At 36.6% G+C, this 18,816-nt stretch overlaps 1 protein-coding gene across 10 annotated transcripts in view; it reads left to right on the top strand.

Moving 5' to 3' along the window:
• inpp4ab (inositol polyphosphate-4-phosphatase type I Ab) overlaps positions 1-18,816 on the top strand; it is a 74,943-nt gene that overhangs the window by 39,001 nt on the left and 17,126 nt on the right. For 7 of the 10 annotated variants that reach the window (XM_065240088.1, XM_065240085.1, XM_065240087.1 and 4 more), the window contains 13 exons: positions 1,473-1,671; positions 1,762-1,806; positions 2,353-2,471; positions 2,888-3,004; positions 5,517-5,596; positions 5,958-6,069; positions 6,156-6,246; positions 8,140-8,287; positions 8,387-8,517; positions 8,817-8,921; positions 15,346-15,454; positions 16,534-16,551; positions 18,115-18,301. In XM_065240088.1, coding sequence (XP_065096160.1) covers positions 1,587-1,671; positions 1,762-1,806; positions 2,353-2,471; positions 2,888-3,004; positions 5,517-5,596; positions 5,958-6,069; positions 6,156-6,246; positions 8,140-8,287; positions 8,387-8,517; positions 8,817-8,921; positions 15,346-15,454; positions 16,534-16,551; positions 18,115-18,301 — 1,347 coding nt within the window. In that variant the 5' untranslated portion in view covers positions 1,473-1,586. The remainder of the gene's footprint in view (positions 1-1,472; positions 1,672-1,761; positions 1,807-2,352; positions 2,472-2,887; positions 3,005-5,516; positions 5,597-5,957; positions 6,070-6,155; positions 6,247-8,139; positions 8,288-8,386; positions 8,518-8,816; positions 8,922-15,345; positions 15,455-16,533; positions 16,552-18,114; positions 18,302-18,816) is intronic. The other 3 variants (XM_065240089.1, XM_065240083.1, XM_065240082.1) reach the window with 2 other exon arrangements.

The following is an 18,816-nucleotide window of genomic DNA, read 5'->3' as shown; positions in this document are numbered from 1 at the left end:
CCAGTACAATATATTTTTTTTCATTCAAACTGTTCACACATGCACACACACACGCTCACACACACGCACGCACACACACACTCACACACACACGCACATTCTGGTTTCCATGTTTTGTGGGGACATTTCATAGACGTAATGCATTTTATACCATACAAACTGTATATTCTATTCCCCTTACCTACCCCATTCTCTAACCCCAACCATCACAGAAACCCTTCTACTACTTCACATTTTCAAGAAACATCATTCTGTTTGATTTATAAGCTTGTTTTCTCATGGGGACCTCAAAATGTCCCCACAAGGTCACAAAAATACTGGTACTCCTATCTTTGTGGGGACAATTGGTCACCACAACGTGATAATTACCAGGTACACACACACAAAATTTTCAGTACACACATACAAACCACACTCTGACATCCATACCAACACACCCACACAATTATAGCTTCGTAATATATCTAATAGGCTCTATAATATGCATAAGCAGAAAACAACAATAAAGCGATAATTTGCTTTATATGCCAAACCTAAAAAAATGGCACCATCTGGTAAAAAATAGTAAAAATTAAAATTTCGAAGCCTTGCCAACAGAATGAAAGCCTGTTAACAAAGATTGCATCATTTTATAGTTGAATGGCACCGGGATTAAAAATTGCAGTTTTAATGGGTTTCAATGGGGACATTTTTGTCCAAAAGGTCCTGAGAGGAAGTATTTTGTGTACCTAGTAGAAAATTGATTTTTTAAAGGAAATGAAGGTGAAATATTAAAATTCCAATAAAAATGCACACCGGTGGCAAATTGTATGCAGTTAGCATTAACGCAGGCAAAGTTATAAAAAAAAAAAAACTGAAAAGGACAAAAATGTCCTCAAGGATGCACAAGGGTTAAAGACATGAGGAGTTATACCAGTAAGTATGGTGCCACAAAATAAAACTTTTTTTGGTACCATAGGAATGAATGGGGCTAGGCTAATGCTAACACATTCACAACGCGCTGTACAGTGCATGCATTGAAAAAAGATAGGTAAGTATTAATTCGTCTAGATTGAGGTAATAACATAGTTTAATATGGCAAAAGTGTAGACTATTCCTTTAATGATGCGGATGGATCAAAGGCCTTGGTTTTAAGGAGGTTGCGGTCATAACAGTGTTGCCCTTGCTTCTTTTTTGTCCAACAAAGCCAATGTATGTAGCCAAATTTGACCAGAATTCATTGAGAAGCATAGCAAGTATAATCGCGCAATTAATCGTCCCAGCCTTAGTTTCTAATAGAAATTAGCTTTCATTGTGGAGACAGGGGTCAATTCAACATTTCGAAATTTAATCAGCTGGCATGGATGTGGGCTGAAATCAGTTCCTGGACCATGTTATGATGTTTACAAGTGTTGTTTTTCAGTTTTTGACCTTTTGTCCTATTCTCAGGATATATGAAAGACTATACATAAATCTCTCTCTCAATCTTTCAGATCAAAGAGGAGGGAACAGCCACACACAGGAGTGTGTGCTAGGCTCTATGTGTGTGGGATTCCAGCGCTCCTGTTATTCTAACCACAACACGCACACAAAACCACCCTGCCACAATGTCACGGAGGGAACGGCCGTGGTCGGTGTACAGAGCCAACACACTGGAGCTTTCTTCAGAGATGCTTGGACTCGCATTGGCAGGTATACAGTAGTATTCAAGAAGTAGAGTTATATGGCATTTGCTTTAATGTTGTATTTTTGGGTTAAGAATGATAACAAGTCTTTCTGTAGGAAACAGCCAAGACCCCGATGAGCCAGTACTGGAATTCAGTCTTGGTCAGTTTTGTTTTTCCACGTTTCCACTAATACACACACAGGATTTCCCCACATATTGTTGTTTATATGTCTATGTGGTAGTGCAAAGAACAACAACAACAGTAAAGTAGACCATACAACATGTAAGCAGTATTTAAGTCTTTTGTACGATGAACAGTATAGGGTGAACTATTTTGTTATCTGAGATGCTGTCAAAAAAACATTTTTACTTTTTAACCATCAGCAGGCAAGACTGCTGGGCATATAGGACTTCAGCAAGCTGTCAGGTTAGATCTTGAGAATGTATATGACATTTAGCAGAAGTGGAAGTATTTTTGCAAGAACTACTGTACTGCTTATGTGAAGTTAACCTCTAAAGCAGTTTCGTTTGGGTTTAGGTGACTGCCTCGATCTCTCATCAGTTGTAAATAAAGTGGTTTAACCGGGGTGGTCTGATTATATCTCCAGATTATATCTAGAAACACTGTATCTCCATCATATAAACAATGGAAAATCTTCAAACCACTGTGACCCTCAGTGTGAACGGGTTTGTTTGTGGTTGTTTAGTCTGCAGCGAGCTGTCCACGCCGTCCCTTGACCGAAAACCCAACAGTTTTGTCGCTGTGAGCTGTACAACGCCCCCTCAGGCTTTCTGGACCAAACATGCACAGACGGAGATCATCGAGGTACGATGGACACAAATTTTCACCATAAGTCAGTCAGATCTTGTAGCTTAACTTGTAGAGCGAAGTGCTTAAGACCCCAAGGGCACGGGTTTCATTCGCAGAGATGCACTCACTGCATTCAAGGTACATTTTAGGTACTCTTTAGGATGCTCTTTGAAACATTTCAGATTATGCTGTGATAGCATGGATCAACAGCATTTACACAGCTTGTGTCCATGATAGCTACACTACAGTGCATTGGTTTGTAATTTTGTTTCATTCTGCATATAACATGCAAAATTTGCTCATGCCTTTGCCGTACAAATGCATTGTAGCCTTGCTGTGATTACGACTGTTAAAAAAAAGTGGGGTCATAAAATTCATCCGTAATTGCTGGACTGATATTGATTTCTAAATGGTCTGACCTTGGTTTTCAGGGTACAAATAATCCCATGTTCCTCAGCAGCATGGCTTTCTTCCAAGACTGCAACATTAACCAGCATACACAGGTCAAGCTGTCCGTGTACGACGTGAAAGATCGGTCACAAGGAACGGTGAGTTTCGACTAGGACTGTCCATCGATTAAAATGTTTAATCAGATTAGTCACAACCTTTTTGTGTGATTAATCTTAATTATTTTTGTTAAAAGTTTTTGTCATAATTTACTATATGCCACAAAATAAACCTTCGGACTGTCACTGTGCATTTAAAGGTAAATGCATCAATGTGGTTAATTTTGACAGTTAAAATAAGGAAATTAGGAAATGTCCTTGCTTTTTATTTAAAAAATCTGGTCACCCTAAATTATAGGGCACACAAGTCCACATGGTAAATGATATTTGAAAGAGTTTAGAAAGAGTCTAATGTTTATAGTATAATTAGTGGGGGCATACAATATAGATTTATTTATTACTAGATGCGATCCTGGACCACAAAACCAGTAATAAGTAACAGGTATATTTGAAGAGTTTGGTTCCAAAATGCAATACACGCCATTTTTGAAAAAAATGAGGTACTGCCAAAATCAGTATTATATCAGCTCAGTATTTAAAAGTAAATTCTTAATTTTACGCAAAATCCAGTAACCGCAGTGTTATTCTGTCATCTTTTCTCCCTTTTTTCCCAAAATGCGATAAACGCCACTCCTCCTTTTTTACAGAACACTATAAATCCACTCCAGAAATTACAGTGCACCATTCCACGCAATGTAAACAAACAATGGCAGCGTGCTGAGTACACGGAGTCCTAGTTTTCCTCATCTACTATGTACTTCGTGATCAACAAAACAAAATAATACTTTAATAGCATTGATAAACCTGTGGTGGCTTTCTGTGATGGGAAAGAAACGTAAGCCATCAACATCTAATAATTTGAATGCACATTTGATTGAATAGATTTCTAGCATTTTGAAAAAAACACTTTCATGGATTTATTGCATTTTGTGGAAAAAATAATTTGTATTTATAATAAATCTTTGAAAATCAAGTTATGGATTTGAATTTTTTATGTTTTTATAACCTAAAGATGCTATGTGAAAGTTTGTAACAGAAAATAGTGGTTTTCATCTTGTCACTTTCTTGGTATAGAAAACACGTTTTTACCGAAATTTGTCAAAATGGATTTTTGGAACCAAACTCTTCATTTGTAGCAATAGCCAAAAATACATTGTATGGGTCAAAATTATTGTTTTTATGCCATCATTAGGAAATCTAGTAAACATTTATTTATTATGAGTAATATGTGTTGCTACACTCTTAAAAGGAATGTGTTAAAATAACACATCTTGTGTCTAGTTAAGGACAACACATCTAGTTCAATAGTTTAACACAAAAAAAAGTGTTAAAATGAACACATCCTGGGTGTGTCAATTTTAACACATTGTTTTTTGTTAAACTATTTAACACCCATTATGTGTCATTTCGTGTTGATTTTGAGTTCAAATAAATAAAAGGGGACAACACAAGATGTGTTAAAACAACACAAAGTGTGTTGTTCTAAAAATAACACAGAGATGTGTTAAAATAAGGGCAACACATTAGATGTGTTTTCCTTAACTAGACACAAGATGTGTTATTTTAACACATTTGTTTTAAGGGTGTAAGGACTGAATTTGGACAACTTGAAAAATAGTTTAAATAGTTATAGAGAGGTTTTGTGGTTCAGGGTCATATAATAAATAAATAGTGTGTATCCAATATGACTCCACAGTCAGTCCCTCCAGAAAAACGCGATTATGCGATCGCATGATTCAATGCATAATCAGCCAAAAGTACGCATATTTATGCGGGGGCCGCATTTTTAAAAAATACGCCCCCTTTTCATCGCATAAATTGCACATTTCCGGACGCAAAATATGGAGGGCTTGCATGATTTCAGAATCCCTGCATTTTTGCAGCAAAAAGTCACATATATCTTAGCAGAAAGTTGAAAAATGTTGCATTTACTTCAACTTAACGCAGCCATGGCCCCTGTTGCCATGGGAATGTTATGAAGTGACGTAATTACTCAACGTGAACATCAATGAAAAGCTGCAAAAGCTGCAAACAGTTTTTGCAAGTTCTTGCAATTTCATGCATAAAATTGCATAAATACCCCGCATATTCCATAGCATTTTTTAAGAAAACGTGCCGCAAGATCAGAGATTTTTGTCTGCATTAATCACAAAAAAACTCCACATCTTTGTGGAAGGACTGCACAGTCACTTTTGCACCCTGAATTTGAACTGCATGCTGTAACATTAAAATTTTCGAAAGGCAGCCAAGAGGTGTGTTTTCTTTTTTGCATAGTTTTTTGCATCCGTCTCAGTCAGAGCCCTGCGTTTCATGCATGCATGTGCACACACACACACACACACACATACAAACCAGATCCACGGACCACTAAGAACTCCGCCACATGCCATTAATTCTACACAGCACTGAAAATGCAATTCCTGCCTTCAATCACTGCCCACTGCGATCAATTGCATAAAATTATTTCAACACATTAATAACTAATAAATCACATGCGTTAACATGTTAATGCTGACAGCCCTAGTTTTGACTTTACTGTCTTTTAACTTTCTAGATGTACCTTCTCGGCTCAGCGATGTTCACAGTAAAGGAGCTTCTGCAGGAGAAGAACCACATCCTTAACTTACCTCTCAGGTAAACCAATCCACCTTTGTTTAAGGGCGTGATTTTTTAGCAGTGACAGAAAAATCTAAAGCCATCTGTCACTTTGACAGATTACACTGAGGGTAATTTATTACAACTTGCCCATTCGATGGCAAGTGTGCATTTGACTGAATCTGGCGCTGTGTCTCGAAATGCTTCGCCATACCTTTCAGAAACCGTGTTAAAGTCGTTTGAGTTCAGTCCATTTCAGTTTTACTTATTTATTCAAATTTTAATCCTAATTGTATTTTGTAATATTGTTTTGTTCATAATTGTCAAAATGACGGACAATCAAGAAGTCTACCGCAACTTTTGTATTAGCCATAAAAGTATTTGGCACGATTTTCCTCAGGTCGGCAGAAAATGAGCATGTGGGAAATATCACAGTCATCGCCTGGCAGCTGGAGGAGAAGAGAGATCAGCAAACACCAATCAAACAACTACAAGACACCATCAACGGCAGGGTGAGCCCAATTACAACCTATTGCTGCTAATCCACAGCATATTCAATCATTCGCTTACGATGCAAGTCTTTTGCTTCTATCTGCAGACCGTCCTTTCTGTGGATGAAAGTCTGACAGAATCGGTGGGAGTTCGAGCAAAATACGCTTCACTGTGGAAAGATACGTTTCTACGATCTGGTACAATAACATTTATGCATTAACTTGCAAAATGACTTGCAGTGTATAGAAGGTGTACATTTTATCAGTATGTGCCTTCACTGGGATCAAATCTCATATCATTGGAGCTGCAGGAAAGTCTAGACATGTCAAGTAGAAAAATAGCTTATTTTTCATACCCTGTGGAGGAAATTTGAACTTTGAAATGTGATTGTGATCAGCAATATGAAAATTTTTATCCTGTACAGAGGAGCTGCCCACCTCTGGTTATTATGTTTGCCATATGTGGCAGCACTGCAATATGCATTGCACAGATTATTATTGCCGTAAGCATCAAAAAATGTGCAATTTTGGATTACTTTTGTTGTTGCTGGATAGTATTGTCAGATTATAATGCTAATTCGCTTGTTAAAGGAATATTCCACTTTCATAAAAATAAAACCCCGATAACTTACTCACCCCCATGTCAATTTTTTTTTTTTTTTTGAGGAAAATATTCCAGTTTTAGGGGTAACGCACTACAAGTAACGTGCATTAAGTAATAATATTACTTTTCTGAAGTAACGAGTAAAGTAACGCATTACTTTATAAATGTACACATTAATATTTGAGTTACTTTTAAAAAAAAGTAATGCGAGTTACTTTTTAGTTGAATTAATTTGATAAAAAATGTTTTACTGAATTAAACTAAATGTAGTTATGTAGAATTTCGCACTATGTGTGCGCGCCTGAGCGGGAACAGTTTGAGTGAGAAACGGAGATGGGAGGCCAGAGCTTGACATTTTTGCAATGGAAATATGCTATTTCTGAATGCAGAACTTCTCAGTCATAAAAATACACCTGCAAGGCCTGAAAGAGATCAATCCTCAGCCAAATAAGAAAAGGTTACGCAAAAGTAACTTAAAAGTAACATAAATATTACTTTCCATAAAAAGTAACTAAGTAACGCAATTAGTGAGGCATAAGGGTCTTACCAAGTGGATCATGATTTTTTGACAAGAAAAAATAAGCACTTTTAAATCACAATTTCTCATCTTGCACTAGTTGTGTGACCTTACGTATTGCATAAGCACGTCGAAAGGTCAAGCGTCACATATGTAAAATCCATAACAAAATCCGAGATGACCATGAATGAATTGCCCGGCGCGCAGTAACATCATCACTCCTGACTACTCCCCCTCTCTCTCAAACTTCTGTTAATATTACTGCGTGCAAAGGTTGAAGTGCTGCTAAGTTCTCTTTCGCCATACAATATAGTTCTCATTTTTATCCGGTTAAAAAATTTAAAATAAAAATTTATTTTGTGCCCCCAACTACTCATGTAACATCCTTTAAATAGGCTTCTATATTCATCCCTGTTTGGATCCTAAGGAATGAATGGGGCTAGGCTAAATGCTAACACATTCACAACATGCTGTACAAAGAATAATTGTACGCATTAAAAAAACATAAGTATGTATTAATTTGTCTAAGTTGAGGTAAGAACATAATAAAATATAAAAAACAGTGGTGTTTTCCTTTAACAAGCTGATAATAATCTGACTGGTGTATTAGCAGTGTTATCGACTTAAAACCGGGTCACCAAAACGTTATACTCCCCTGTCTTCATTTCATGCAGTGTTTGATTCATACTTTTTAATAGCTTTTGGGGATACACTGACAGATGTTATATATTATCCTTTTGGGTGCAGTGTGTGGTACTAAGAAAAAAATAATTATGTTTAATAGTGACATACTCAAGCTCAAGGGCACCTGGCTCCATTTTATTGACAGAAGTGAAACTAAAAGCATGAAACTGGATGTACCCAGAAATACCCAGAAATAAGATTTTAGTGCAACAGGTGTACTTCAGTGTTTGATACAAAAGAACTGCTTGGCACAATTGATGCTTAATTTTGCCCCTCTGTGTCTCAGTGTTTGGGGGCACCATGTGTCGTATGTATCGTTTTCCAACCACGGACGGAAATCATTTACGCATCCTGGAACAGATGGCCGAAAGCATCTTATCTCTCAACATCCCGCGACAATTCGTCAAACTATTACTGGAAGATGATTCCACCAGGTGTCTATCATAATCTCACATATACAGTTCACTGAAAGCCAATGTGTTTATAGCATAATGTGCTTTTATTTACATGCATGTGTCTTCTGGTGTTTTTAGGGTATCCGAGCTGGAGGAGTTGGGAGAGTTGTCTCCGTGTTGGGAGAATCTTCGGCGACAGATCGTGACGCAGTACCAGAGCGTCCTCCTGACCTATCAGGATACGATCACGGACCTGCAGGACTACAAAGGCAAGTGTGTTCTTTCAGGTCCATGTTATGATCTTCTTACTGTGTTTCACACTTTAGTTTTATAATTCTTGAGGTGTGATTTTCAGTTTCCTATTGCAAGTGTGAGATGTACACAGGAAACACATGCTGATGTGTCACATTTAGAAACTTTTGGAAAACCTAAAGTTACCCAAATGTTCTGTCATGTTTACTTGTTTTCTAAAATCAGTTTGTTTTGTCTTTCAGATTCAAATATTTGCAGACAAACAGTTAAATGATAAAGGGGTCTCTTTCTCTCCTTCTCTCTCACTTTTCTCCAGGTCCATCATTTAAAGCCAGTAATCTAAAAGCAGAAAGAAAGTTGGAGTTTATGCCCACCAACCTACATGTACAAAGAATGAGAGTTCAGGACGAGTCTGCCTTTGGTTAGCCCTTAATTTCTTTTTTATTCTGCCTAGTCATACTGGCTCTTTGTCAGCATACAGTGGCAAGAAAGAGTATGTGAACCCCTATGAATAAACTGGTTTTCTACTGTAATTTGCCATAAAATTTATCTGATCCTCATCTAGGTCACAACAATCAACAAACACAATGTGTATAAGCTGACAACACACAAATAATTCTAGTTTCTTGTGTTTTTTAAAAAAAACACCCATTAAACATTCACAGTGCTGGAGGAAAATGCAAGTGAACCCTTGGATTTAATAGCTTGTTGAACCTCTTTTGGTAGCCATTACTTCAAGCAAGCGCTTTCAGTAGTTCTGAATCAAACTTGCACATCGTTCAAAAGGGATTTTTACCCATTCCCCTTTACAAAACCAGTTCAACTAAGACACATTTGTAGGATGTCTGGTGTGAACCGCTCTCTTGAGGTCATTCCACAAGGTTTGACTAGGCCACTCCAAATGCCGCATTTTGTTTTTCTTAAGCCAGTCTGTGGTGGATTTACTTTAATGGTTAAGGTCATTGTCCTGCTGCATCATCCATTGGCTTACTATTGGTAAGCTGTACCCTTTTTGCACCATCAAATTTTTCCTGAACAAATGTAGGGGTGTGACGAGACACTTAATCCACGAGACGAGACGAGACACGAGATTGGGTTCACGAGAACGAGACGAGACGATATTTTTACACTTTTTAAGAAACCCTAGATGATAAAATAAATGAATAAGAAACTGAAATCATGTTATTTTAAAATGTTTTAACTAATCAAGGACTGCCCCTAACAATTATTTTACTAACTGATAATGAAGTAATTTGTTATTTTTGGGTAATAAAAATAGACCCAAGTGAGCAGTAGCCTTTAAAATTACATAATAACGAAGATGCAATAATAATTGGTTCAAATAAAGTATTAAAACCAAGTTACATTAAACAACATTACATTAACAAACACATTACATTTGTGGTCTATAAATAAATAGCATTATGTATATATTATAACAAATGCCTGCAGGGGGCGATAGTAGACTCGTCTCGGATGCTATCTTCACTTTCACTTTCACTTTAGACGGAAAAAAAACGCTTATTTTTTAGCCAAACAATGTTTAAATCCATTTGAATATTTTATATACGTCCATTTCTTTACAATAGAAATGAACATGCAGACATTAAATCATGTAAACTCTGTGATGGTTTAATCTGCTGAGACTTCACATCTGACACTGATCTACAGAAAAACACAACACGTCTCAGACTTCATACGAGCTCCCAAACGAACATTATTGGAAACCCAAACAAAAAAGCAAATGCAGTAAAAGACAGAATATAATGCATGCACTGTAAGAGGCTAATTATACCAACCACGCTTTAAACGCTTGGAAACGCAAGGCGCGACGCACTGCCTTTTAAAAAAAAAAGAGCAGTGCGTGTCGACGCGGCTTTTAATATTGCTAGGCAACCACCTAGTCAGCTGTCTTGTCAATCAAATATTGAAGCGTGCGTTCTTTTGCTGTTGACTGTCATATTAGCAGAAACTTTAAAAAGAGGGCGCTTGATCTGACCTTGTTTGAGGGTGAGAGGTGCACAAACACGCAGGAGAGAGTGAGCGAGTGGAGTCCGGTTCTTCAAAGCAACTGTAAACTTACCTCACCACAACGTAAGGCCCGCATCTCCCCTCATTCGAGTGGACAATGGAAAGACGCGAATGACGTCGGGCGCTTCTCCGCTCTCAGCGTTCCTTCAAAGGCGCGTGCTGCGGCCGCCGGCAAAAACCGCAAGGCGCTCAGCGCGCATAAACAGCGCGCAAACGCTCCATGCCCATAGAATATCATTTAAAAAAGGCGCCTGCAACTGCCTCCTCCGGAGGTCGCATATGCAGGCTGCATACGTCATTAAGGTTTATTTCAGATCATTAACTGAGCATTACATTCGCAAGTCGTGAGCATATTACAACAATTTGCGATTAACTAAATTATTAGTAAACTTTATAATTGTTAGTCTCTAAAAAGACAGTCTTTATGAAGTAAATGCAGTTTAAAAATGCGACCTCCGAAGGATGCAGCCTTTTTTTTTGAGAAACGGCCAGAATTTCACCTACACAAGAAATCTCGCGAGACACACTTAATCTCGCGATACACATTTAATCTCGCGAGATCTCGTCACATCCCTACAATTCAACTTTTGTTTCATCAGTCCATAAAATATTTTCCCAGTAGCACTGGGGTTTGCCAAGGTGCTCATGAATAGAGATGTGTGCCAGTTCCAATGATGTCTTCAAGCCTTTAACTGTTACTTGTGTTTTTTTTACTAAATTGAGTATTCTGTGTTGAGTATTCTGTTTTGTGTGTTATCTTGCACCCACTTCTAGGAACGGTAGCTACAGTATTAAATTGTCTCGATTTATAGACAATTTGTCTAACTGTAGACTGATGAATGTCTAAACATTTTGAAATTGTTTTGTATCCCTTTTCAGCCTTATGGAGTGCAACAACTCTTGATCAGATATCTTTAGAGATGCATGGTTCATAAGAGCTGATTCTTCTTAAGGACAGCAATCTTAAAATGTTTGAGTGTCTTTTAACTATTTCCCCACCATTGACGTTATCTCGTCAATTAAGAGAAAACGCTTCCCTGCCAATGATGAGTATTTCTGTCTTCCGCAACTTATAAAACCCGGCCGTATCACCCTAGGGCAAACAGCTGTATTTCCGTGTCAGTTTTAAGGATTGCTCTAAATATGATCTCTATCAAATGTCCTTCACAAAAAATTGAATTTTCTCAGCTTTTTGCTAAAAATTTTGTGTTTTTGAAGAAACCTATCCATATTTGAAAGATGATAAAAAGTGAACAAATGAAGCTAGGATGAAACTTCTTTCTTTCTTTCTTTCTTTGAAAGCAGAGGGTCTTTTATTTTATTTGATACATTGTATGTTTATATATTTTAAGAAGAAAATTTTCTGGGAGGCATTAAACCTTTCTGAAAATCATGAAAAATGCTGGCGCTGCCTGGCAAGTTTAAAAAAAAACACTGGCGGGGAAAGAGTTAATCAATCAAAGTTGCACTAAACCGCACCTTTAAACAAATTTTATTAATAGGCTTTATGCCCAGCTGCACTACTTCCTGAACTTTAGCCAGCTCCTTGTTTCCTGTCTGCCATTGTTGGACAAACTGATTAATCCAGGTGTGTCTGATTATTGTTGTTGTGACTACTGAGGTCAGGCACACCTGGATTTTTGGCCAGTTTGTCCAATAATGGCAGACAGGAAACAAGGAACTGGCTGAAGTTCAGGAAGTAGTGCAGCTGGGCATAAACCCTATTGGACTCTAGTTTGCCAGCCTCTGACACAAATTAGCTTTCAATAAAGTAATTAGTCTATGGGTTCACTTACATTTTCCTCCAGCACTGCGAATGTTTAATCTGTGTTATCAAAAAAGACCCAAGAGACTTGTAAAACTTTGTGTGTTGTCAGCTTATGCACATTATGTTTGTCTATTGTTGTGAGCTAGATGAGGATCAAATCACATTTATGGCAAATCACTGTAAAAAACAGTTTATTCCTATGGGTTCACATACTATTTCTTGCCACTGTGCTTTTTATTGAAGGCATAGTTCACCCCCCCCCCCCCAAAAAAAAGAAAAAATACTGTTTATTTGCCATATATTTTAGCATATTCAAATAGCCACCTTTTCCTGAGAATTTCCAAAAATATGTAATCTTGAAGTTTATTTATGTATAACCCTGGGATGAGTGTTGAGGGTTCTGTCTATTCCTGTCTATGATTGGCTTTTTATTCAGTCCGAGTTATAGTATGCATTTCAAACATGCAAATGTGATTATGTATAACATTTTTATGAAGTGCCCCTAAACTTTTGAATGGCAGTGTATATTGCAAATATATCGTAAATGTGCATATTATAGTGGTTTGCAGTAAATTTTATGTACTTTGAATTCATTGGAAAATGTAAAGTATGGTGGTGCAATAATTACAATTGACACATTTTATAGTTCATGAAAATATGAAACTTCTTTCATAATATTCTCACACTCATGGCCATTCCAGATGTGTATGACTTTAGTTGAATAATTAAAAAAAACATTGTATCCGTTAGTTTTCTTATTATTCTTCCGGCTGCTTCTTCTTCCGCCATTGCGGCCTATGGCAGCCCATAGAACAGTACATAGGAAAGTTATGAAATTTGGCACACTGATAGAGAACCGTCCAAATAATATCCACAGCAAACTTTGGAGACTCTATCTCAAACCCTCTAGCGCCACCAACAGTCCAAAATTGCACTTACGTTTTTCTTGTTTCCTCTGATTCCTTGGCTCAAGCCGATTGGACGTCATTTTCCGTCATGAAAATTTTTCCGCCATTTTGAATTATTCGTGAAAAACCTACTTTTGCAAACTCATCCTAGAGCTTTTTCCCGATTGCCACGAAAATCGGTATGTAGCATCTACAGACCCTCAAGGCAAAAAGTTATGGAATTCATGTCGATTCGTCAATCCGTTTCCGTAAACCACCTCAACAAATTTTACGTAGAGCGCTAAAAAACGGATTTGAGGCTGTATCCTCGCCAAACTTAAGCCAATTAACACAACACTTGGTACTTGTGATGCCAGTTAGGAACTGAGGGGGCATGCCCAGTTTTGTCGCAGCGCCACCTAGTGGAAAGACAAATGTTTTACACGCTTATAACTTTGTCTGTGATTGACATATTTTGACGGGACTTGTGTCCTTGGAGTCCTGAGTAGTCGCAGAGTCCAATAATACCAAACATGCCTAGAATTCGCCTTACGGTTAGCCCTGCACAGCAAAATAGCACTTAAAAAACATGCGCGGATATCTCCGCGAGCGTTATTCTGATCGACTCCAAAACACCATACGAAGAACATGACATTACCTTCTGAACAAAAAACTCTATTGGCGTTCAATTAAAATTTCCATCAGAAATGGCCGAAAATTGCAAAAAATGAATGATGTATGATCAGAGTCTGAGGCCACACAAAAACATTTTAATACTTGCACCACTAGTTGGCCTCATAATTGAACAAAACCTTTGATATCAAGCAATCTCTATGTTCATACAACTGTTTCTTCACTAAACTAAAGTGTATAGTCATGAAATTAGCTAGATGTAACTCAGTCATGACCTGAGGTTGCATAAATGATTTTGTCATAGCGCCACCTAGTGAATGGCTATTTTTGCTTAAAACCACTGCAAAGATTCATTCAAAATTATGAGACATCATAGATTGTTCCTTTCATTGCTTGAAGTATAATCTTTGGTGGATACTAATTCATTCCCTAGCAACCAATGAGAATATCCTAACAACCGTTTTGCAAGAACTTTTTCTCTGAATCAGAACATCGTAGAGGCATGAGGGTGGTTTCTTTTGACTCATAAACACCACTGGAACATTTTGTGATCTGTGTTTTGACACACTGTTAAAGCAACACTAAAGAGTTATTGCTCTTTGCTCCCCCTACAGGTTAGAAGCGTAATTGTTCATTAGCACTGTCGTAAATACTGCTGCATAGCTGGCTCTGATTGGATTGTAGGTCTGCTGTAAAGCAAGTTTTTGTAGTTTTCACTCGAACTACAGGACCACTACCCGACGGTTGGAAACTTCTTTAGTGCGGTTTTGGCCGATAGAGGGCTGCAAAGCGAATGTGAAAGTGCCATTCACCCTGTTTTGAGTGGATGAACCACTGAAACTTTTTTGGAAACGTTATTTTAAGGTAAAAAAAACTCTTTGGTGTTGCTTTAATGGAGAGATTTTACTGAATAAGAATAGCTTTTTTGCTGATAACTGTTTTTATTATTTCATCCGATATCATAAGGTTTTTTTAGGTTCTTTAAATTGCTCATCCAAACTCAAATTTACTTCATTCTGTCCCCTTTCGGCTTGACCCCGGTATTGCTGCTTGCAGCTATATTTTATATTAAGATCATCTTATTTTCTTATCTAGGGGTCAACATGGCAAAGCTCCAAAAAGCACAGACATCTATCACTGAAGTAATTCAAATGACTTTAATAGGTTACTATATGCCTTCTGAAGCAAAACAATGTTTGTTAGAGAAAACGGTTCATAATTAAGCTTATTTAGTGATCAGTACATTGCATATAAATGGCAACATACAGATCAGCATGGCAAATTCTTACATGGCTGCACGTAAAATAACATTAAATATTATGTCTCGTGACTAGTTGTCATATGCGTGCTTTGTCATAACCCTAACCACACTGTTATTTATAAAATAAAAGTCATATTGGATGGGAAAATGGCATTTTGATATTTGAGTGAACTATTTCTTTATTTAGGATAACTTAGTAGTTATTTAAAGTATACAATAACACAAACATGTTAATGTGACATAGATGGGTGTGTCTGTGTTCTAGATCACACTTATGATGTGGTGACGCTCGGTGCCCCTGCAGCTCACTGTCAAGGCTTCAAAAATGGTGGTTTGCGGAAACTCCTCCCAAAATTCGAGGAAGCAAAGAAACTGTAAGTTTTGATTTGATCCTGTCTGGTTTAAAGATGTAGGCGGAAGTGTGTGTGTGTGTGTATGTGTGTGCTTCAATGTATTGGTGTACACTAAATTTGAGTGTATGTAAATATGGAGCTATCATGAGTTTGTGGTAAGGACCTCATGCACAGGTGGCTGTTTCGATGTGCACTACCAGTCAAAAGTTTTGAAACAATTGACTGAAATGTTAACAATGATGTAATTAATTTAAAGGTGTATGCTTAAATGCTTGAAATGTTTTTCATACACTGTAGATAAAATATACCTGTGCCAAACAGATTAATTTCTGTTATCAAAAAACTATTTGAACCATTTCATTTTCATTTCTTTATTTATTTCATTCATTTAAAAAGAAATAAACAAAAACTATGAACCATGTGAACTCCTTTTAAAATTCATCCAAAGGTGAAACTTCAAAAAGCTTTTTAATAAAATGACACAAGGACTAGGCAAAGGCTGACTGCCCTTCGGATTATAAAATATAAGATCATTTTGATTTATTTTGGATGCTATCACAACATAAATCCCACAGTTACATTTGTGTTATGTCATAGTTTGTATAAGTTTATTATTATTCTAAAGTGGAAAAATATAAATAAAAACGAGTTAATGTTTCGAAACTTTTGATCGGTAATGTATATGTTGTATTATTGACCGTCTGGTGATTTATCTATGCAGATTTGATCGAGTCTGTATGCTTTTATATGTGCGCATAAAAATGCTTGAGTTCATTGAGTCATTATGAAATTTTTTTTGAAAATTAATTTCTATGCATTGAGCAGCATTTGAATTATAACAAAGCTTTATCATCTCATATTAAGCACTTTGTTTTTATTGTACTTTTTGCATGTTGATAATTTAGAGAGTGTATATATTCTATAAAGTTTAGTCTCTAAACCATTTGCTCTTATTTAAGCTTTGTTTTTCCGGGCTGCTTTTATGTGCTGATATGTCGGTGTTTAAATTTTCCTTTAGGATACACCTTAGGTGTTAAGATCAAGTTTAGTTTTTTTCTCTTGAGTTTTAATTGCCTGTTTTGCTTTTATTGCGTGTTCAGCATTTATGAGGAGGAATGGTGAGTTTTTTTTGTTTTAACTTGTTTGTTGGTTAGTTTTTGTGGTTTGTTTTTTCCATGACAGTGTTGATTTATCTGTGATTCAACCCTTCACTTTGTTTTCTGCAAAATATTAATACCGGTAATTTGTGTGTGTTCAAAAATGAGTGTCATATATTTGTCCATCCTAAGCATACACAAACATGTACAGTACTGTGCAAAAGCCTAAGGCCACCATTAGATTTGTTGGTTTTGCAATGGTATAGTGATCATATATAATTATTTATTTTTATTAGAATACAGGAAATGTGTATGTAGTATTAAAAACTGTATACAAGTATACGTGTCAAGTATTTAGGGTAAACTCCCCTTCCACTTGAACAATAGCAGGCAACTGCAGAATCTCTTAAACCTAAATTAAATTAAATCCTAATTTCTAATTCTATTCTAATGACTTCAGGACTTCAGTCTCCTCAAAAAAGATCAAGATGTGTTCAGTGCCAAGAGAGGTCCCACTAAATACTGACTGATGCTTGAGGAAGATATTTCGTTTTTATTTTAGTATTGTACTGAATTTACTATTTTCTGTTTGTATCTTTATAAAAGACTATTAAATAAATATGGATGGACATTAAAAGGGCTAAAAAACCAAGCTGGACTTCTGCACAGTATTGTATATCTGTGCTTCCTGTTGGATATTTCTGTGTCATGTGAAATCCCTGGAGAATTTGTTACTGTAATAGAGTGAACTAGTACAATAACTGGGTGAATCTTATCAGAGGCTTTGTAGCAGAGACAGACCACTCGTATGTATGTAAATGCGAGAAATCATATGAATATGGCCTTACAGTTAAAGGAAAAGTTCACCATAATGATCTTTGATCTTACAATAAATGTTCGGGACATACACTGTAAAAAATGTGCTGTAATTATGCAGCTGGTTGCCAGTAACTTACTGTGTAGGTAAAGACTGAAAATGTTTAATTTTCATTTAACTTTGAACTAACTGTTGCCAGTAAATAATATAAATGTAAAATCTACAGTAAGTTACTGGCCGCTAGTTTGCCAGTAATACCCAGTAATACTGTAATTTCAACAGAAAAAATTATATTCAGCATAAAGTATAAATTAGGCCTTAGACCATCTTCACTTGAAAAATCAAAAATCTGTAAAAATGAATATTTCTTGAACATCAATTTTTTTAAAATAAAATAGCTCCCATGGTGTTTAAATACCTTACAAATTAAATAATGTAGACTTTTTGTATACTTATTTGCATTGCAATACCGAGAATTACCACAATGAAAATAAATTGGATTCTTTTACAACGACACATGGTTCTGTTGCTCCACTGTCTGTCAATCAGAAAACTGATGGCGGTCTATGCTTAACCACAGCTGACCCTGTTGTTTGTTCCTATTTGAGCCCCTCTCCTCCTGTACTTAGAAAGGGCAAATTTGAGAATATAAAGTGTTTGTTTCTCAAAGCCTTAGAAGCATTATTGTTTAAATGAAATGCACTTTTATCTGTCTGTGTGCTTGTGTATTCTGTGTTTGAGTAATCAAGTTCTCTCTGGGCCTGCAGCAGTGCTCTGTCCAGCTCCCAGTCCATCGTCTACATCCCTCAGGATATTGTCCGTGCCAAAGAGATCATTTCCCATATAAACACGCTCAAGACTCAGGTCAGCTACTACACCGAACGATTGTCACGTGCTGCTAAGGAGCGTTCAGCTAATGGCATGGAAAGAACCCTCGCCATCCTGGCAGATAAGGTGGGTGCCAGATTAGATGCAGCTTCTCAGTCAAACAGTTGTCTTGTGACCCTGCACTTGTAAACTCATTTAGTCATTTGTGTAATTTACAGTTTTCAACATAAAATCGTACTACGTAATGTAAAGAACATTCTGAGAAATATAACCTTGATATTTTAAATATAGACTGAAATTAAAATGAAATCAATGATTGAAATCAAGCTTTAAATCTCATAATTATATTATAGGAGTTTAGTATGGATTTCACAGGCAGGGTCATATTTTATTATTTTGGCTCCAGAATATTTGTTAATGCCAGTTTTTGAATTTTAAAATAAAATTGTCCCATGATTTATTTATGCTCTTGCCATTCAAGAGCTTTATTTCACTTTCTTCAGCCGAACACAATTGGAGTTGTATTAAATAATATACTGATTTCGTTATGCCACTGAATGAGCACATACCTTAAAGTAATCCAAATAATTCATATTTTCTGAAGCAAATCGATGTGTTTGTGAGAGGAAACAATTAATATT

This window comes from Paramisgurnus dabryanus, chromosome 7 (genome assembly GCF_030506205.2).
Source record: "Paramisgurnus dabryanus chromosome 7, PD_genome_1.1, whole genome shotgun sequence".
NCBI classification, from domain to species: Eukaryota; Metazoa; Chordata; class Actinopteri; order Cypriniformes; family Cobitidae; genus Paramisgurnus; species Paramisgurnus dabryanus.
This window is presented reverse-complemented; position numbering and strand designations above follow the sequence as displayed.